This window comes from Papilio xuthus, unplaced genomic scaffold, assembly GCF_000836235.2.
Source record: "Papilio xuthus unplaced genomic scaffold, Pxut_1.1 DF827597.1, whole genome shotgun sequence".
Classification (NCBI taxonomy): Eukaryota; Metazoa; Arthropoda; class Insecta; order Lepidoptera; family Papilionidae; genus Papilio; species Papilio xuthus.
The window spans coordinates 549,659-572,203 of NW_013531052.1; the positions used below are offsets into that span (position 1 = coordinate 549,659).

The following is a 22,545-nucleotide window of genomic DNA, read 5'->3' on the forward strand; positions in this document are numbered from 1 at the left end:
TATATTTTGATTATACGGTCATAATAACTTCATATGAGTGCGTATTCCGTTTGTTTATCTAGCAATGAGCCATTCATGAACGTGACACATCACGAGACTCATTTATAACGCACGCGACTGCGACGCATCTCAATTACTCTTCATTCACATTCTTCGTTTTCCCAAGGTTACAATGTAAACAGTTATATTTAATATGTTACCACAACATTTGAAGTTATATAAGTGAGACATTTGACTAAAAGACACATTAAAATCTTTCACGATTAATTACTATCTTCTTAATTATAAACATTCCATAAGTTTTATCTTTTTAGTGACGTTTACCTTTTTATTCAGGTTTTATCTTTTTTATTTCAACTCTCTAAGTTTTGAATATCAACTTATGTTTTATTTCATCATTATATTTATCACTAAATCGTATTATGTATAATTCTTTTATATGTGCACGTATGTAACATTAACGTAATGACTTTTTAAATATAACAGATTTATTTCAAACTAGCCGTCGCCCGCAACTCTGTCCGCGCGGGATTACAAAAAAAGTTCCTAAAGGGTTTTCCCAGCAATTATTCGAATTTTTCTTACTTCTCTCTTTTAAATCCGTTCAGCCGTTCTCGAGCGAGACTAACGAACAACAATTGATTTTTATATATATAGATAATAAAGAGCACAATTAACTGACTATTATGTCGTCGTTTAACGTCCAGCTTCATTACTGGGGCTATCGCATACTATGTGCTGTAGATAATATATAATCCATATTAACAAGCACATACATACAAGCTGATGTCATAGCTTTAGTAATACTATTAAATTTTAATTGCGACAAAGTTAAAATAAGCATCCCATAACCTAACCTTATTCAATACAATGTTAAAAGTTCGAAATGAGGTTTTTAAGTAAAAAACAGATAGTTGCGATACCTACTATTGTACTGCTATTCGAATTATTACAATGCGATTCATCTGAACTCTACGGCTTTCAACATACGTTAAGTATAAATTACTAAATATAACTTTATATGGTTACGCAATCACCCTACACTGTGATACCGGCTTATGCCAAATACTTACGTAAATATTTTCCACGTCATACGCAAAACTCGCTTTTTATATGATATTAATGATACATCTATGTACAAATTAATTAATTTGGAGAACAAAGGGCAAAGGATTTTCCAGAATGAGGTTAACGAATACGAAATAATTGTGATAAAAAGTTATGTTTGAAGTAAAGAGTGCTTGTTACCTTGTTATCTATAATTATATTTTATAACCGTTAATCGTAAATCGATAGCAATAACAACTTCTTTTCAAGAATTCCTTTATACTGCTTAACTGTAAAGCTAGATTAAATTTACAAAATTACCTGAATCTGAGCAGATTCAGGATAAAAATTTTTGTTTTTAAATATAACAACAAACATATTTATAACCTGTCTCAGGTTATTTTTAACAAATTTTTACGGTTGGTTTCTGAGACCAAAACAGAGATAACAATATGTTTTAAACGGGGATTTTTTTTTCAGAAACCTACGATTAGATAGGAAATTAATATGTCCCGTAATAAATGGATGCAAAATATACAAATATCTGCGTATAGGATAATATTTGTATAGAACATTAAACTTCTTTAACAGTTCTAGTTTTATTACTTTAAATGTAGCTCCATAGAAAATAGAATTCACAAAATTAACACCCGCATTGCGAAACACCACATTCTCGTAGCTTGCAGAGACTTGCGAAGTCCGATATGCTAATGTACGTTATGGGGACTCGTGTCTCTAAACTTCACATCAGATCCCAGTCTTATATGCTTTAAAACGAGATTGAAATAATTGATAGCAGCCGTAAACCTTACTTACAATTGAATACTAGCTCGTTTTTACTAAACATTATGTGTTTTGAGGAAACAAAACAAAAAGTGTGGGATTATGGTATTTTTTTGACATGTAAAACCTCTACGGTCATAAGTTGAACATTGACAACTGAATAATTATATTATTTAATTGATGGAGATATTATTGTCTTTAATTTAATCACAATCTAATCCTTCCTTATATTTTTGCGTATTTATATTTTAATGTAGCAATACAATTGAGAAAAGATAACACGTAGAGGACACTCGATGTTTGCGAACTACTTAAATCAAAGTAAAGTAATCCACCGATCTTAAAGATACTTGAGTGTACTTATCTACGTAATAGTTTGTGATAAATTTTAAAAACGATATCGCTCTTTCGGCACATACGAAAATAGCATTTGAAATACAGATAAAACAGTTATTTTAATTATTTTTTTTAAATAAATTACATTATAATTAAGTATTCAATCACAGCATTAATTAAGGACTCCGAATATCGATTTTAATTTGAGTTATAAACAAAAAAATGTTACGTTATTTAAAATATACAAAATGGCTTGAATATATCTGTAGGTATGATTACATTTATTCATTGTACTGTGCTATATTTAAATGCAGATTCCTTAGAAACTTCGTTGCCTCTAGTCATAACAAAATGGAGCGTCTCATTGGCATATTTCTTCTGACCTACGCACTTCCGAAGCGTGGTGAAGAAAATACATTAGATGGTACCCTCCCTAATTATCTTAACAATGATATTTGACCTAATTTATTTGTAATGAAGATCAGAAACTTAATTATGATTTGATTATGAGATAGAAATTTTATTTATTGGTGCAGTATAGATACCTCATTGCTAATATTTCGAATCTGTAACATAGTGTTATATGATTATGTACGCAGAATTACAACTCAAATTTAGCAATTCATAAAATATAGAATCATCATTGAAAATTAAAAAGTAGTCCATTGCTAAGAGATAATTATTTTCAATGCCGAATATGTAATCATACCTTTATCATCGTTCTTTATTGGTGCGAAAATCGACCTTATTCGTATCCGATTTTAAACAACAACTCGTTCCACACACGCACACGAGCTCACGACACTTGATTAGCCGCCAAATATTACTTCTACCTTTGTAGCTTTTCACCCATGATAATATGATCGATAATTACGGGACCCGTTTGGCATACTAAAACTAATTTGACATTCCTGACAACGATAACATTCATATGATCGGTCGGCATTGATACATTTTTATCTGCATTTTAAAACCTAACCTCAAAACATCTTTGCCGTCTGCTCAGAATATATTAATTAGACTCGTATGTACTTACAATAGTTATCTTTGCGTCGAGCACCTTTCGCACTAACTATTTGCGAACACTACACACACGCACACACTGTCAAAGTGCATATTGCACTCAATAATACACGATAGTTTTGCATGCGTCGGGTTTGTATTGTATTTCGATACGACCGACTTTAGAATTCACTGGACGTTTGTGCAGACGTTGTATAATATGGCCACTGGTGTTGTTATTGATGATAGCACTGTTTTGTCAGAAGAGACCGCCATGCCCAATTAGTACAATTTACAATCGCACACAACGTTGAAATGTATGCGCTGACGGCATCGAAACAAGTCGCGTTCACGCTATAATTCTCTTGCGCGCCGCTGATGCCGCTGCGTTCACTCAAATACATGCCGGCGCGCACACATGCGCGTTGCTCGTGGCTACACTCTTATCGATGGGTGCGTATTAAATACAGATGACGCCACGCGGCCGCGGAGTGCGGGGTGCGTATGGGGCTCGCAGCTGATGTATAAAAACTGTTATCAGCTTGATCCCAGAGACTTTAACACAAATATGTTATACTAAACAGCGCTTATTTCTACATTATCACATATACCTAGTTGCGTATAAAAATGTTGGGTATTTTGTTCAAAATTGTAGATCATTATGTATACTTTTTATTTAACTTTAGTAGTATGCTTATTTTATGCAAACATTTAAGTAGTTCAGATGTTTTGCATAATGTATGTTCTAGTGGTAATTGTAATTCAATTCACACAGTTTACCACGCCTATCTTACTTTGTATTTCATTGCCAGTCATTTATATGCTGCAGCTTGGTGTAGGTAATGTATTACAATGTATTAACATTTAATATATTTAATTTTATTAAAATGATAATCAAATTACCTTCCAACTATAATTATTAAAACAACCTTACGCTTGTCGTATTACCGAACTTCGTACAACAAACGTTCGTTGAAACTCCATTTAAAATTTTAAAACAAATTGTTCTGACTAGTTGAAAGTAAACACAAAACTATGTCTTAAATTTAAATATTTATTTAATTATTTTATTAATAAACTCCAACCCAGCAATGTATGAAAACTGAGGTTACAAAGTGACCACCGAGCCTATTTTTCTCACAATACAAAAACTAAATACTAGTTCAAATGTTATGACATACCTTTCTTCTTTTTCAGCAATTAATTATTTTCTCCCTTTTCTTATAACTCAATTGAATTGCACTGACGGCACTCAAAAGCAAACTGACACCAAACAATATTGGCTATGTCGTAACTTCGTTATGACTAATAAAAATTAGCCATAAGTCTGTCCCCTACAGCCTTATGATAAGAATATGTTGATATCGGAATTCAACTTAATATGGTACTGAGGAGAGTCGGTTTTTACGTAGAAATAAAATTGCATTAAAACAAGACTGAAATATGAATAACAACTATATCTTTTTACATGTTTTGTTTAGGTTTATAAGGACTATTTACTACTTCTAATATGTAATATAATATAATATATAATATGGGTCAGGGTTACAGTACAAAGTGGGCTGGGATTATGCCGATGCAGTACAGCCTATGAAACTCCAGGGAAGAAAACGAATTGAATGACCTCCACATCAAAATCAGTTCAGTCGTTTACATACATACAAACTCACATTCATAAAATTAACTTACATAGGCATGAAAAACATAAACTTTCTCAGTAGTCGGGCACCTATTAAAAATAATTTTATTTTATTAAAATACGACATGACTCACTCGTTATTTGGTGTAAGTACCGTCTGGTTTCGAAGCCCTTTGGTTACCTTCCTTAGTGTGTATGTTTATTTTTCAAAAATGTCCCACAAAAGTTTTAAAGATTATAAGCTTAAGCTTCCCTTTCCTTTCCCTGATGTATTATAAATTAAATTTCAGTAAATTATAATAAAATAAAGCTAAAGGTAGGCCAGGCCGCATACCGCTTCCCTTTTGACGGATGAGCAAGTCTTTTGTCGATGAGTCGGCGAAGCGGTCGGCATCGATTATAAGTAAAATTAGAATAACTGGACGTTTGCCCGCGCCGAGCAACAAATAGTACTAGGGCATGCGACCACCGACCGCCGGCGGGCCGCAACCGACCGCCGACACCAACCGCCGACCTGCCGCAAATATACATGCACTGAATGCGGTCGCCGCGGAAGACGCTAGACTGCGCTGACGACACGCAAAAGCTCGCAATTATATTACACAGTCGTTTAACTGTGAATTTTAACTATCGTAACGACTGTATACAAACATATTATCGTGTCTGTTCAAATATTGTAAGAGGGTTAACAAAGTATTGATACAAGTGCCGGCCGAATCCAATAAAAATGTATCGAGCTCGATAATTGGGTTGGACCTAAAGTTCTATATATTTCAAGAAAAGAAAGCTTTTTTTCCCAGCCAATAACAGAAGCTATATTTTTGCATTGTTTGTTTAAACATTGATTGATGGGGATGTTAAATCGTGTAGTTAAACAAGAAAAAAAAAATTGTTAATATGAACCACTACGAACGTAATGCACCTGTTTATGTATCTCCAAATTTAAATCAAAACAAAATCAGTGCATATCGGTAAGTATGCAATGGAGCTGACAATTAATCAGCCAATCTGTCAGGGTGTCCCATATGCGAAGAGAATAGACCGGGTGCTGTGTATAGCCGCGGTGAGTCGCCCTCGCAATGCGGAAGGCGCGCTCCCGCTTCTGCCGGCCGAATGAGGCCGCGATGCGCCGGACGCCGCGACGCCGCGTCACCGCTGCATTTGTCTCCGAACCTCGATCCGGACCTAATTGCGTCCAACACGACACTTATACACAAATATTCAACACTACGATATCTATCGACGCGTAATCATATACTATTTCAAAACTTTGTAGTTATAATATTTAAAACTTTTCAACTTGTCACGACAGGAGGTGGTGTTTTGCTGATATTTAATAGACAAATTTATAGCGTGTTTGTGACAAAACCGTAAAGTTATATGTACTAAGAAACTTGGTTATGTCTGTCTGTTAATCCCAAAAAGTGAAAATCGACATTGAAATTACCTACGAAACTCTTTTGCCTTGTGACCACGTAAGACGTTACTTAACCAAGAAATCTGGTATTTTTTACAGACGGTTTAATGAAATTATTTAGAGAGAAATATCACATTGAAAAAAAAATAGTTACACGTTTTAAAAAAAAACTTGCTGACATAAAACAGCTATTTAATCACAACTAGTTGGCAGTTGTTAAAATAAAATGAGCGTCGGTGACTCAGGGGTCAAGCCAAGCACATGACTTGCAATCTGCATGTCCTGGGTTCGAATCCTGCCATGTACCAATGTGTTTTTCGATTTCCGATTTACATATGTACATTTATCCGACGTTCTTTCGGTGAAGGAAAACATCGTGTTGCAACCTGCACATATCTGAGAAGAAAATTCAAAGATATGTGTGAAGTCAACCAACCTACACATGGCCAGCGTGGTGACTATGACCTAATCACCCTTAACTTAGTGTAGGCTCCGAGCCCCTCGGTGGGGACGTATAGTGATAATAAAAAAATGTCCCAAAAAGAACCCCCTTTACAACAGATACAGAATACATGCACTTGATTTAATAATGTCTCCGCTGTATATCGATTAGACTCAAAATACTCAATAAACAAAATGTCAATTGTTAAAAAAATAAAATTACTATTTATTCTAAAATAGGAGTAGAGTGAATAGACATTTACTAAGCTACCGCGTACCATCTTTCGACCAATTATTACTTAACATCAGGTGGAATCGTAGTCAAGCGCTAACTTATGAAATATAAAAAAAAAATTAAAAATCATTACAAATTGTAAAACAAATGCATAGGAATATATGAACTTGATCATTTTAAATAGTATCACAGAATAAGGTGTCATATAAGTTAAGTATGTTTTTGATTTCAAAAGAAATATTTTGATATTTTTTAAATAATTGCCATTACACTACAAAAAAGTGTCTCGGTATGAAAACAATCCCGATTTCTGTCGTACGACCCGCGTTTAGTATCAACAGTAATTACGTGTAATGACACCTAATTATGGACAAAGAATTTTGGAATTTTCGCAAGAAAACCAAAAACTCCGCAATTTCAGTGCAATCATTTTGTAATTGCTGCCCTCAAGTTGAATCCGAATTAAGTATAACGTTATACAAATATTTTCATATTTCTTGTAAGTAGAACAACATATAAGTAAAGGCTATAGGCTATTGTGAGTTTGAACTGTCCATTGTTGGGCATCCGAAAGCACGAAGTATAGTTTAGTGAAAATGGTTGAAAACCACTCTAGTAGACTTTGTTAACACAAAAAAGCCATTATGCATTCTATCTTACTTCTTACCAACATTATAAATGCGAATGTTTGGAGGGATGGATGGATGAATGTTTGTTTAAAAGTATCTCCAGAACGGCTGAACGGATCTCTGTGAGATTTGGTATACACATAGAACACAGTCTGGAAGAACACTTAGGTTACTGATATTTTTTTTAATTCCGTGCGGGCGGAGTCGCGTGCAGCAGCTAGTTTTCATATAAAAATAAATATTGTTAACACTATATTCACTTATTAAGTTGTATCAGGGTAAGTCTAAATGGCCTTAACCTACTTTCCATCAGAGCTTACTTATCATGATACCATCTTACCACTTAAAACTACAAAGTAAGTAAGTGCTATAAGTTAAGAATAATAAGAAATTCATATAGAAAAATTAAAAAAGAACTTTCTCACTTTTTTTTGTAGCAAACTTTTTCCACAGTGATCTTTACACATCCTGTATATAATTTTCTTGTATCTCTATTCGGTAATAATTTACACTCATTCGTGACTGAGCTGAGATTTGAAATCAGTACCTTTTATAAATAACCAAATAGTATCGCTAGAGGTGTCGAAATTTAAGTTTGATAATTTTAAATAATCTAGTTTTAGTCGTTTTAGGTTTCGATTTCACTTTTCTGAATATTCATATGGAACTTTATTTTTATCGACTATATTTATGATACACTTGGTATTTAAGAATGCAAAAAAGCTTGTTTCTTTTAATTTATGCCTAAGTTACTTTTCACTTCTATTTCAACTTTAATTTTGCTTATAACACAATTACAAATATTAATTGCAACCCTATTTTACGAATTTACCATGTAAAAAATACAAAACTGTATTTCAAGTAATTAAAGCTCAGTTTCTAAAATTACATAAAAGCTTAAAATTACTTAAACAATATTATACATTTTTATTTTTAAATAGATGGATATTAAAAAAGGATCAAGTATGTTGTCTAAGGGAAGACACCGTGAACTGTGGGCAGTGGGCAGTGAGCAGGGGCAGGCGGCGGCAGCACGCGCTGTGGAGGCAGCGGGCGTGCGAAAGCTCCGCGTACTCGCAGTGCCGTTAGTGCAGGCTCGGGCGGGCGGCGGGCAGAGGGCGCGGGGCGGGCGGCGGCGGGCGGTCCGTGGGAGGTACCGTTAGTGACGTCGCGCGTGACGTCGCGGCCGTGACGTCAGACGCCGCGATATAGCCGCCAGCCTCGGCGGCGGCGGCCTCAGTATCGCACCGACCGTTCACCGGCGCGTACTTCCGCGCGCCCTCCCGCGAGCCTCCCAAAGCGACCGAGTGAGTGAGTGCGCGTGCAGTGAGTGGAATGTGCTCGGCCGCATGAGGATCCTGCTGAGCGAGCTAGGACTGTCCGGCGGGTGCCTCGACCTGACCCTGGAGCCGTGCGCCGCATCTCTGGACCCCGACAAGCCTGCGCCAGGTCAGCGCCCGCACGACAATTCGCGGACCCCTACTTCTGTGTTTATTTTCGCTTTCGTTGTGTAGAACCTCTGGATTTTGTAGACTCTGTGTGGAACTGTCGTGACGATGGCCATCGGCTAGGATGCGAGGTGCGTTGCTGACGCCCTCCACCAAACACTGCGCCCTTAAACGATTCCACCACACACGTATGTAAACCCCTTTTTGTTTTCTTTATTTTTTTATTTAAAAACTTTTTAATTTTTTATTCCTTTTTTTTAATTTTTATTTAAAATCCTTATTTTAAATTGAACAATAAATAACTCGTGGATATTTTAAAAAATTAAAAAGTTCTTGCAACGATAATGTGTATTCAATTTGTAGTGTACAATTAATATTTTCTAACATTTATTAGGAAAAAAAATGTAGAAAAATTTCAATATGACAGAGCTTTTCGAGAGCTTTAATTATTACGATGACATATAAAAAACAATTATAAAAACTTAAGTGCTTATGTACCTGTTTCTTACTTTAATAAAAAAAAGTTTTTTGGTTTTATAAAATCTAAAGACAAATGTAAATCATAATTAATTACGCAAATATTGTAGAAGACAAGAAGCGAAATAAAATAAATATTATGCGTCTGTGGCGGGCGCGTAGCCGACGTAAACAAACATCCGCATTATTCATTAACACCACAGAAAAGCGCTAAACGTGCATTCGGCACAGCTATTGAAAAGTTTCGGTGTCACAATAACTTTTACTGTTAACGCGCGACGCGGACTAAGCGCGAATATGGGCGAGGGATAAAAAAGCGGCAAAACATTTCGAAACGATTCGGGACCGGTCGAGATAATTCTCGCCACATCTTTAATTCCCATAAAATTGCATCTTGCATTTTTAACTCATTATTTTTACTTTAACTATCCGTTAATAATAACTTTAGCAATAATATTTCTGTCTGAAAGCTTTATGATATCTATTTAAATCAAATCAGATAAAATGGATGTGTTGGAATATAAATTAAATTACATCTACCAAATTCAGATAATCCTTCGATTAAATCAAGTTTTATTTTATTTTTTAAAATATTAAAAAATCAGGTTTTACTAAGCTGATTTATTTTAATTCCCTGTATTCAATTTTTTACTAAAACTTTACTTTATAATAAAATTATATTATGCATAGTTTTCCTACGATCTGACTAATGATGAGATAAATTTGGAATGTCACAAAATAACTGCCATTGCACTAAACGTTTTGCCGATCGTATCGTATACGGAAAGTTAGGTTTTTATGTTTATATATTTATTCAACAGTAAGATATTCAGTGCCGAGATACAACCAGAATATTTAAAATCTAGTCGATCATAAAATAAGTTGATCACAAAACCGGCCGGTACGGCGCGGCGCCGGACTATCATTACGAACATTAGTATCGCCTTCGATTAGCTCACATGAAATTAACTCGCTAACGTCAAATATTATAACTGCGTCTAATATATAGTAGAAAATGTTTTGCTGTCATCAAAAAACATGTAAAATGCTCGGTATAAGATGAGGATAAAGTTTAATTAAGTATTAACGAAATGGATGGTATAGAAGTAAGTTAATTCTGTTTTTGTTTGCGACGGGGCGTTAGGTAAGGCTAGTACTGGGTGTCGAATGTCGACGGGCCGAAGTGAGGTGTATGGCCTCCGAGGCTCCATCTTGCCCAATAGCCTGTCGCAACCAGCAGACGTTGCACCTGCCGAGATACAAGATGCGAGTCTTGCAAATTACCAACTATCAATATTGTAACATCCATAATCTCACTAATATCCTCTCCGCTATACAATTGATGACAGGAAATGCAAAATACTTCATTATAATTTTAACGATGCAAAAAATGTAAAATACATTTTATTCGCAACTATTTAATAGACTTCATTAGAATATAGTAATAAAAGATATCGTTTCAGTTGCATTAATAAATTCTAGAATTAACATTCAAATTTTAGATTTTTTATAATAAATCAAATCCATCAAAGTTGCAAAGAGAACAATAACAAGGAATCACTATCATCTACAATTTATTTAAAAAAGAGCTTATTTAATATTTTATTTCTATTGTAAATATTTCTCCAGTATAACGGTGAGAGGTGATAATTGATCAACGTCTATTCTTAGCCTTTTGGATGGACATTTATCAAGTCACTAAATATTAATTACATAAAACACGGCAATAATTTGATTTTCCGCTACTTTACATACAAAAGATAACAACTTTCACTTTTCGCAACTTTATTATATTAGTCAAACATTTATGTCTAATGTAGAATCAACATCAGTAGGTCGGATGGATGCTACTACAAAAACAAACGAGTTTCCATAGTTTTTATCTATAGGATGTAAAAATTTTTTTTATATCATATGGTGGCAAACGAGCGAACGGCCACCTGAAATCGCTGAAATAGCGAAGTGACCGTTAAACAACATAACATAAATAAATATCACAATTTATTAACTTAATTGAAAACTAATAAAATACAAATATAATAGAAAGGTACATAGTATATAGCTATACAATATAAAAACAATTATTTTAAATTTTCATTTGAATTTTTTTAATATTAACTTAAGTAAAATTTTTAACAATAAATAATATTACGATATTAGTAGTAATCGTTATTTATTATTGAAGCTACTTATATTCTGTATAATATAGGACTTATATAATATACGATTAGTGGTATATGTACATAACTGTACCTAAAATTTTAAATATGTACTAATCAATGTCAGCGTCTGAGATATAAAAAAATATACGTCAGTTATTCCTGAAGTGGTGTCTGTCTACGTATGTATACGTAGTTGATAAGGCTCGCTATCAGTCACCGGCTGGGATGACGTCACCGGGGTAATTTCGCTATCCTGTCTGCTCTCCTCTGCGTCACTTTTACTACGACCGCGTCGTCCCCGTAGGACGGTCGATGTCGCGCGTAAACTTTTATATCTATACTACAGAGATTAACATGTAGCGTAGATAATAGATAGTAGAAATAATAGATACTAAATATATCGTAACCTGTTTCGTCCCATCTATAAAAAATCAATGAAATAAATTACTTTCACTAAAACATTTTTAATAATAGAAAAAAAACTACCATCACGAGTGTGTTTCCTTTCTTATTTTACAAATCGGATTACGTAACTGAACTATGTTTATATCGCAATTTTTATATAATCTGATAAAGAGCCCATTAGCTTTAAGCACGCCGCTGCTAAAATAAAAACGGCAAGTGTTTAATTCTACGGCAAAACCAGCTGACGAAGTCGCATTTTTAGCCATTCATTTTGCGCGACTCTATCGCTTTTCGAGCAGGAATTACGTCACGTGGTCTAAAAATACGCCGGCATTGGGGGATGGGGGTTGGCGGCGCGATCGAACGCCGCCCGTGACGTCACGCGCCGACTTACGTGGTGTGACGTCACGCATCGATCCGCGCCCCGCTTCAAGGACGCCCTTGCCAGCCGAGGCTGCCGGCTGACGGCTGTCGGCCGCCCACCAACTTCCTCGAGACTGTACGCCGTCGTCACACGGAACATTCAAACTCACCACAACAACTTGTTATTAACGATTTGCCGCTAAGCTAACTGGTTTACTAGCCTATTAACTACAATTTTCCTGTTAAAATTAAAACAACTATTTTAAATTCAACTTAACTTCGAAAATAGTAATAGGTTTTTTTACTACTGAATTTTTGTTGTGAAGTTGAATCAGTCTTTATTCTGTTGCGATTCTCTACGAACGGTAATTCCCAAAGTCCTATCTTGGCGATTTTGTTGGATCATCTCAACAAAATTCCCAAGAAGTGACAATTTAACTCGAATAAGTTAACTTGTACGAAGACAAAAAATAAGATACAACCAAGACTCTGTTTCTGAGAATTATGTTTTTATCCAGTTGAGATTAAAGCTACAATCGACATGACAGTCAATATGACCACTTAAAGCCGAGTGTCAACATTGCAATCATTTTATGACAACAGTTGCCCGCTTGTGAAATCCTCATCGCATAAATATTCCCATAAAAGTCCTTTTGAAGCTTTCGAACGACTAAAATAAACACCATCTCATCCAAAATTGTATAACAATGGAGATAAAAATTAATTATACATGCATGTGACAAAACATGATTTCACAATGCGCCTGCCTACTTTGATTCAACGTTATTGACATCAAATATTGATTCTTCTATTTAAAGACATATTTCCTAGAGGCTGTGTGTTTGCAAATCTTACGAACCACTATATTACACATCAGCTTTTGTCAATACGCTGTCGAAAGACGCGATGGCGCAGTGGATGAATGTTACATTCGACTCGAATTTCCCTTATTCGAATACCAATTAACAATTTGTCGTAAAACGAGTTTATAATGTCACAAAGAATTTTGTATAATTATTTCATTGCCCCATGACGATTTATCAACTAAACTTATCCTTATTAAGTTGGCGAAATACGATATAGAAATATATATGTAAAACTCAGTACCTTATTGATTTTAATTTAAGCTTTGTTACATGAGCCACAATCCGTTATTTTAGGCAGAAAATTTGAATTTGAATAAAATTGTAGATAAGTTAAAGTTAAGTTAAATTAAGTTTTATATCATACAAAAAAGTACTTATCTATGGTAATTAATGATGGCAAAAAGTCGCAAATATTAACATTTTTTTTTATTTTCTGTTCAACCCTTAGGTCACTACTATTTTTGATGTTATACATCTTATACCAACCGCTATTATAGAAAATTCAGGCGACTAAAACAAGAATAAAAAATTAGAGAAAGGCTGTTTATAAAAAGTAAAGTATCATTTGATTATTATCACATATTTCTAAGATATGCATAATATAAGTGTGTCTAAGTCGGTGTTTAGCTCGAGACAGGCTTGCTAACATCATTAAGGTCGTTGAGAAACTTTTACTAAATTTGCAAACAAGATATACCTCTAACACGTTTTTAGCGAGCGCAAAATAGAAATTAATTCAAATTTATTCCTCCATATACCCAGTTATATAATTTTATTTTATACCAACAGCAGTAGTTTGCCGTCAAGGTCATTTCAAGTATGTTTGTGTAAAAATTAAAATTATTCAGTGGAAGATAAAGATTTATATATATTGCCTATCAAAAAGACTTTTAAAAGTTTACCAAGTTTTTTTTCTATTTAAATTGAAGTATTCTTCTTATTAAAGTATTTTGGAAGTTCTCTAGGTATTTTATCTTTATTACTTTATATAAAATTTGTAATACTTACGTTCAGCGAAGAGTAACTCAATTTTGTTGTTTTTAACAACGAAATCTTAAGGCGGTTGGTTAACATAATTAAGGTTAACTAATGTTGGTTTAAAATATTTACATATTGTCGACTGATTAACAAAATCAATAAATCATCGACAAATGAAGCCATAAAAATAAATCCCACTACATATATGTATGTATCAAACATATTAATATATTCTATGTCAATATGAATACAGAATAAGGTTTAAGTGTAGAATTAAAAAGATGCCCACGTTTATTTAAAAGGCCACTCCCTAAAGTTATTTTAAGTTGTAAGAAATAAATAATAATTGACAAAATTTTTGTATAGACACGAGACACAAGCTATGTTAATTATATTTTCTTATTGTCTTTGTATGCATACATAATTTAAAAGAGTGTGCTATTATTTAATTCAAACTCTTATAATAATAAAGTTAGTCGAGTTCGTTGATTTTTCAAATCATAATTAGTTTAATTTGATTACCTTGTCTTCTTACTAATTAATAGATCTATTATTTTCCGATTCATTAACACTATTTAACAATGAAAGAATTAAATAAATTTTCAAATCTAGCGATTTTTAACACGTCAAACTTTACGTAGGCACTCGAATCGTGCCGGCAATTTGAGAGCAAACGTCAGAGCCGATGACGTCACCCTACCCCCAGCCGCCCCCCCAGGCCTGTCGCAGCACAGCTGATAATCTACAGCGATACGTTGAACAGATACGGCACGCAAATTAAGAGATTTTCATGAAGAACATAGAGAATTCTATATGACGTAAATTTTACTTTCAAGCCAATTTCAATCTCTTGAATCATTGTTGTCTCAACAACAAAGTCCTGGTCAAAGTCATATGAAGTTCGGGTCGATGAAGCATTTTGGATATTTCCCGCCTCCAACTTCGCAATTCTATACGCTAACAACAAAACTCATCTGGAATTGCAGATATCTATAGACAGCGCTCGCTTCGCTGCTTCAGCGATTTCGGGTGGCCGTTCGCTCGTTTGCCACCTTATAATATAAAAAAATGCTATCGATTAACATTTCTTTTAATTGCTTACACTTCACGCTAGGTCGATAAAAGAGCACAAGTAATCAAAATTACGTCCCCGCTCTTGAATTACACGTGGGTTATCAAACTTCGAACGCAACAAAAGTTCGTCAGAAGCTTACGTTACACATTGATTACGCAGAAACATTACATTACAGCCGTCATTCATGGCGACTCCCCGTCTATCAACAAAACATTGGAAGCGTGCTGCAAAATACGTCACAATCATAACAAGGCAGGATTACTAATCAATACGAAGTTTTAATACGCTAGCGCCATCTATGCTCCGACATTGAAATTAAATTCCTTGTAACTTTCATGGTACTTTCAACCCCTTGAAAGTTTACCCTTAACGTATAGATGCCGCTGGATTAGAAGTATGCTACATCCACCTCTTGTAAATCTTATTCCAGGAAATAGATGGGACTAGAGTTAATAAAAAAATAATCAAAGTATAGATGCCACTTTACTAAAAGTATTTCTAAGCTCATTTATTTATACTTAAACAAATAAAATGAAGATATTTGTGTAGATAACGACATAAAATTTAACTGGTTCAATATTCATTTACAATGATTTTTAAGTAATGACGTTTGAATCGCTAAGCTTTACAATTACCATCCTTTGAAAGCTTTTTAAAGTTTAGTAAAAAATTACTTAAAAGTCTCTAAACGTAAATTATATTTACTTTTTAGTTTTTCCTTTAAAATTAAACTTTATTACGTTTACCTAAAGTTAAGTTTGTTTCATTACAATTCTTTAAAATGTTTTATTTATTTTCATATAATAACATTTTTTTCTTGTATACACTTAATTTAATTTCAAGTTAATAAAAACATTTTAACAGAAAAAATATAGAACCTAGCCTGTGGTCATCCTTTCTTTATTATTATAATAAACAATTAACGTTATAAAGACAGATGCAAAGCTGTTATCAACACTTTTGCAACTTATTCGGATTCGGCACTTTACAATTAAATTCGGGTTACTTTTTAGGTAATTCTTAATACACCGAACCACCAGATTGTAACAATATTATGAATACAACATTTTTAGTTCGGGAAAGGAAGTTTAAAGGTAAAAGTATAGAAACGGTTTAGTAGTAGCGGCGTAGCAAGTCGTAGCACCCAGAAGGACGAAAAAAAATAAGTTATGTAATTTCTCGTCAGTAAAATTATCACAACATTTTCTTCCCCAATTCTGAGTTTTTATCATCCCTTGATAAAACTCATCAGGATGAATAGTATTATGTGTTTTAGACTAGTTTCATACTATGTTTTATGATCGTGCTTTTCAATGAGATATATCAAACAATTGCAGTTATCGAATAAATTACACATTTCTGGGATTATATGTATTCTTCCAGAATATGTTCTATATCTATACTATATTTCATCGAGATCCGCTTCGCCTTTCTAGAGATTCCTAGGAACAGACATTCATTCATCCAAATCTTCTCATTTATAATATTAGTAAGATGAGATTGGTTTGATGAAAGTTATTTTTTATAATATAGTGAAATTTAATTAAACACATCAAATAATTGGGAATTATTGTTGAAAATGGTTAAGAGAATGTAAGACCACAATATGTTTTGTACGAATCTTTTCGCAGTGGCAGTCCACAGTTTTACAAAAGGTATTTGACGCAATACATTCTTATATACAAATACATCCATGTACAGATCACGTTTTAGTTTACATTTGAATAAACATCTTGAACATATTAAGCTAATGTCGTATTGTTTAAAATTAAATATACGTAAATAATTCCATATGAATACTTGATACTTAAAATAATTTTGTGTCATGGCAGAAAATAGATATAATTATGGTGTAAAAAATAACTAATTCTTTAGTCTGGAAATAACTTATAATTTGTATTAGGTGGAATAAACTTATCAAGAGTTTTTTTTTATGAAAACTTATCTTTGTTTAATATATTACATCGGTACAGTGAAATAATTAAATAGGTATTTCAAATTTTAATTCCCTCATTCTTTTCAAGTAATAATAACAAAAATTGTACCGTTTTGTTTATAGTCTAATAAGACAGAAATTAATGGTTCTTATCATAATAGAAATTGCAAATGCCACTGATTTCATAACCTCCCAAGGGATGTATCGCCTTTTCGCCCCAAAAAATTTGTGACATCTTTGATGCTTCATTATAGAACTTAAAGACAACGTCGTATGATTTAAAATGCAAAAATTAGTGCTGTTCGTTTGTAGTGTTTCTTTACTAAACGTAGACAACTTGTATACATAGGATTCAATTTTCGGGGCGTGGCGAATCAAGCACCGTGACACGGTGTATTCAAACGGGTAATATTCGGTGGCAAAACTGCACTATAAAACGGAAGACCTTTCTTTTTCACCATCATTCTGTATGACGCGGAGCTGGTGTTACAACGAACGAACGCAAGAGTATATCGATTAGTCAATTACGTGTGCTTGTGAAAGAGGAATCAAAGTATGTTCGCCGAGGGTAAATATAAATAATGCATGGTTCGTATAGCGTGATAGTTCAAAGCGCAACGCCGTTAACCGCCGCCAGCTCGTCACTACCCACTGCTACCCGCCGGCCACAATTCCACGCATTCATGCTCCGAGCTTCCTAACTATTCGGCTATTTTAGAATTATGAAATATGTAAAATATATTTTTACGAGCTTAACTTGATTTTGATTTAAAACTTTTATTTAATTTTTAAATTTGTTTGTTACAGGGCCGAGCGCCATCGAGCCGCGCTCGCCAAGCGCCTTCTCGTCGAACTCCTCCAGCATGCTACTGCTGCAAACACACGTAAGTTACCCCACACCATCTCTAAATAAAACAAAAATATCCTTTCCCTTAATCTTACACTTAAATATGTATGATTAGAAAATTATACATGATTGGCAGTGGACAATAGCAAATGACACCATGAAATAGTCATTACATCAACCAGGGTAGGCACGCCATTGGCCCACCGCCGCCGCCCCTGCCTAACTTTGCCGCCTCCTTCACTGCTACGCCTACGTTATTGATTTTCTAAAGCATTTTTTTTCTATTACAGAGCAACTACGGTTCGTCCTTTACTGATCTCTTGTCCTCGCAATACCGGGAAGATTCATCGGAAATACTAGAGGAAAACTTAGACCCGTTTCCGGACGTCGAATTTCACGCACCGATTCCTCTTGAAATTAAATCGCAACGGGCGACGCCAGTGAGTGAGACCCCATCGCCGACACTCGGCCCCGCGCTGCCAAGTTTCGAAGAAACCTACTCTGTCCGATACCCGAAGCAGGAAATGGCAGAATTCGGGATAAAAATGGACGAAGATTGCTACAACGTTAGTGCGTATTCCCATCAGGGACACACCTCTACGCAGCTCCTGTACCAATATCACCAGCCTGCGCTTCCCTACGTTCCCTCAACGTACTACGCTCCGGCCCAGCCGTGTAGCCCGACGTTTGATACGGGAGGAGTAGCACCGAATCAAGACTCCTATTCCTTGCCTCCGTTCCCGAGTTCGATCGACTTACATATATCTTCAGATCAAGGATCGAGGCAACGCCGAGCTTCATTGCCGGTTCAACGATCGGAATCTAACAGCTCGAATGATAGTCCGAAGGTTCATGGACGGGTTCAATGCATGCAAGCATCTGCACCTAGTTCTGCATCGAGTTCGCCCGGTGGAGCCGCTCCAGACGCGGCCGCCGCGCGCGCCGCTCCCCCTTCGCCCAGCCAGCTGTGCGCAGTGTGCGGTGACACCGCGGCCTGCCAACACTACGGAGTTCGCACGTGCGAGGGCTGCAAAGGATTCTTTAAGAGAACCGTACAGAAGGGGTCAAAATATGTGTGCTTAGCTGAAAAATCATGCCCGGTAGACAAGAGAAGAAGAAATAGGTGCCAATTTTGCCGTTTCCAGAAATGTCTCGCCGTCGGCATGGTAAAAGAGGTAGTTCGAACCGACTCATTGAAAGGTAGACGTGGACGATTACCCTCGAAACCTAAATGCCCTCAGGAATCACCGCCGAGTCCACCGATCTCCTTGATCACTGCTCTCGTCAGAGCGCACGTGGACACCTCACCAGATTTTGCTAACCTCGATTACTCCCAGTACAGGGAGCCGAATCCTATGGAGCCGCCTCTGTCGGACTTAGATGTGATCCAGCAGTTCTACTCGCTCTTGACGACGTCGATCGATATGATCAAAGTGTTCGCGGAGAAAGTGCCGGGTTATGGGGAGCTGTGCATAGAAGACCGCGAGCAGCTGTTCGCATCGGCACGGCTAGAACTGTTCGTGCTGCGGCTGGCATACCGCACGCGGCCTGACGACACCAAGCTCACCTTCTGCAACGGCCTCGTGCTGGACAAGCGCCAGTGCCAGCGCGCCTTCGGTGATTGGCTGCACGCCGTGCTCGACTTCAGCAACACGCTGCACTCCATGGACATCGACATCTCTACCTTCGCCTGCCTCTGCGCATTGACTTTGATAACAGGTATTAAAATATAACTACATGCCTCAAATATTTATACATGTATAATAAATTTAAAAAATAACAACATTTCTTATTAGAATGCAATTAATGTACCGCCAATATAAACATACGGGGACAAAAGAAACTATATTAAATCATTCGTTTACGCATTGCAATGTTATAGTATCTACAAATTAATTCAAAGCAATATGAGTTCGAGCACTCTCCCTGTTTTACCATTTTGATATCATGTAAAATACGGTGTTTACATATGTCTTTATATTAATGCTGCTTCTTGTATCGACAGAGAGGCACGGCCTGAAGGAGCCTCACCGCGTGGAGCAGTTGCAAATGAAGATCATCGGTTGCCTGCGAGCGCACATGCCGGGCGGCACAGGGGCGGGCGCGGGCGGCGGGGTTGGCGCACCGCACTTCAGCCGCGTACTGGGTGCGCTGCCGGAGTTGCGCTCACTGTCGGTGCAGGGCCTGCAGCGCATTTTCTACTTGAAGTTGGAGGACCTGGTGCCGCCGCCGCCGCTCATAGAGAACATGTTCCGCGCCAGCCTGCCCTTCTAGGCGCTCTGCCGCGCTCCATCGCCTTGCACGATCCCTGAGGACCATTCCCCGCCTTCGTAACGCGAACCCTTCTATCCTTAGAGCCGACTCCGTTATTTTTATAAGTGTTTATTACTTAGATTTAATATATTTTTAGACTAGGTGGACATCCGACGGAATCGGTTCACACTCGTTTTAATGAATTTTATTTTGACAAAACAAACCTTAATATATAAGTCTTTTGAGAGATATCAATATTTATTAATAAAGCTTAATTTATTGTAATTGTACATTTGCGTGTGGATCAGTTTAATCTTATATATTTATAATTTAATCTAATTAAAAGTATAGTTGCATTTGAGTTACCGGTCGTGATCCGATGGCATCTCGTCGTACAAATATTCCTATGTTATTTACTTGTGTATTATTTAAATAAGAAAAATCTAGTCACAAGACTTACTAATGTAAAATTTGGCTTGTAAACACCGAATTTTATAGTTATATTAATGTTACGAGCGACAAAATGAGGCACGCGTTCGTCGTTCGGCGTCGGGCGTCAGTCGTCAGGCAGACTGCGCGATGCTGCCTCGGAATAGAAGTTGTTGGAAGTTACCTTTTAGGTTTAATTTATTTTATATTAATAATTTTTGATGATAGGATGTTAACGTAATTTGTTATAGTGTTTGTACGAGGCTAGAGAAAAAGTTCAGCAACATGTTTACACCACGACACTTCTTTGAACCACGTGTCTTAAAAAGTACCTTCCTAGTTAGATAACTAATGTATGTCGTAATGTGAAATTATTCTAAACTTGTTTTTAATTATTTAAGTAGATATCAAAAATACATATCACTTTACTAATGTAGATAGTGACAAAATATAATGCCCCAATAGGTCCAAAAAAAATGGGATTAACAAATTATTTAGTTGAAAAATAAATTACGACTTTTTTCAATAGTGTCATGGACCAAAAAATCATATGGTTTTATATCAAATAACCATAATATTCAGATTATTGGAGCTATAAACTTCTAGTATAGGTACCTATGATCGGTGCACTCAGTACAAATGCTAAATGTAAATAAATTGCTTACGTATTTTTATGATGTTACATCGCAATGCATAAAAAAATGCATATTTGTTACCTTTATTAAAAATATAAGGTAACTGTTTAAAATTATATCCTAGATTGTAAAAATTGTTATTGTATAGAAATTATATGTGATAATTTTTTTACGAAATTTATATCTATTTTGATACATATTTAACTGTGCTGAACTTTTTACTCAACGCCCAATCTCCTTTAAATGTATTAGTTAATCTAAAGTAATTTTAATTGTAATTAACAAATTATTTCCTTATTCTTCTTTACGTAAATACTATTATTTTTATTGTTCTGTTATACACAGCAGCGTAAGTGATATGTATAGGTGTAAAAAGCACAAAGCATTATCTTTTAGTCCAAATCTCATTTAGTATTTTGCTTACCCTTAAAATAGATAGTTTTTGTCTGTAATATTTTATTGTTAATATACCGTATATGACACGCTCTGTTGTGCTTAAACAAATTGTCCAATGTTACAAATGTTATCACAAATACTGTAACTTATAGGCAGATAATGCAAGTGCTACCTATTTGTTAAACTTATTCGTCTCTCCCTTGATATCTGTCAAAACATTCCATCTTTATATTATTGCAAAAAACTGTACATGATTAATACAATATTTAATACTCGCGTCCTTCCCACTTCACCCTTAAAATGTAGATTGCGCTGAGTAGAAGAGAACAATCTATATCATAAAAGATTCAACGTAGATCTTTTAGAAACTTATCCTAATCTTTAAGTTTCATACATTTTAGGACTATTACTGCATTTCTTTTATATCAACAACTGTTTGATGTGCTTTTGTTACATGTTATACATTTTTTTTCTTTGTAAATATTTCACCCCAATAATACTGACGCACATGCGTCAATTGAAATATTTTTTTTCTTTTATTTATATTTCATTAGTGCCCTTTACCGAATATATTAACTAAAGAAAAACAAATGCAGTAAGTATCAGAGTTGTTATCATTGAAATTCGAATGAAAAACGATGACGTGCACACTACGTGGGTGGCCAACCAACCATTTGGGCCAAGTTAAGCATTGTGCCTTGTGCGCCTGATGTACTTTGACCGATCAAGCTGCAAAGTACATAGTT

At 35.3% G+C, this 22,545-nt stretch overlaps 2 protein-coding genes across 2 annotated transcripts in view; one reads left to right on the top strand and one right to left on the bottom strand.

Moving 5' to 3' along the window:
* LOC106118332 (5'-AMP-activated protein kinase subunit gamma-2) overlaps window positions 1–3,596 on the bottom strand; it is a 9,330-nt gene extending 5,734 nt beyond the window's left edge. The window contains exon 1 of the mRNA XM_013312976.1: window positions 3,203–3,596. The gene's annotated coding sequence lies outside the window, so the exon portion shown is untranslated. The remainder of the gene's footprint in view (window positions 1–3,202) is intronic.
* A 5,182-nt stretch (window positions 3,597–8,778) lies between these two features.
* Hr38 (Hormone receptor-like in 38) lies at window positions 8,779–21,521 on the top strand. Its single transcript, XM_013313021.1, has 4 exons — window positions 8,779–9,165; window positions 18,047–18,123; window positions 18,377–19,805; window positions 20,092–21,521. Exons 1-4 carry the CDS (start codon window positions 9,102–9,104, stop codon window positions 20,358–20,360), a joined length of 1,839 nt encoding a protein of 612 aa, XP_013168475.1. The 5' UTR covers window positions 8,779–9,101; the 3' UTR covers window positions 20,361–21,521.
* Window positions 21,522–22,545: the final 1,024 nt, after the last annotated feature.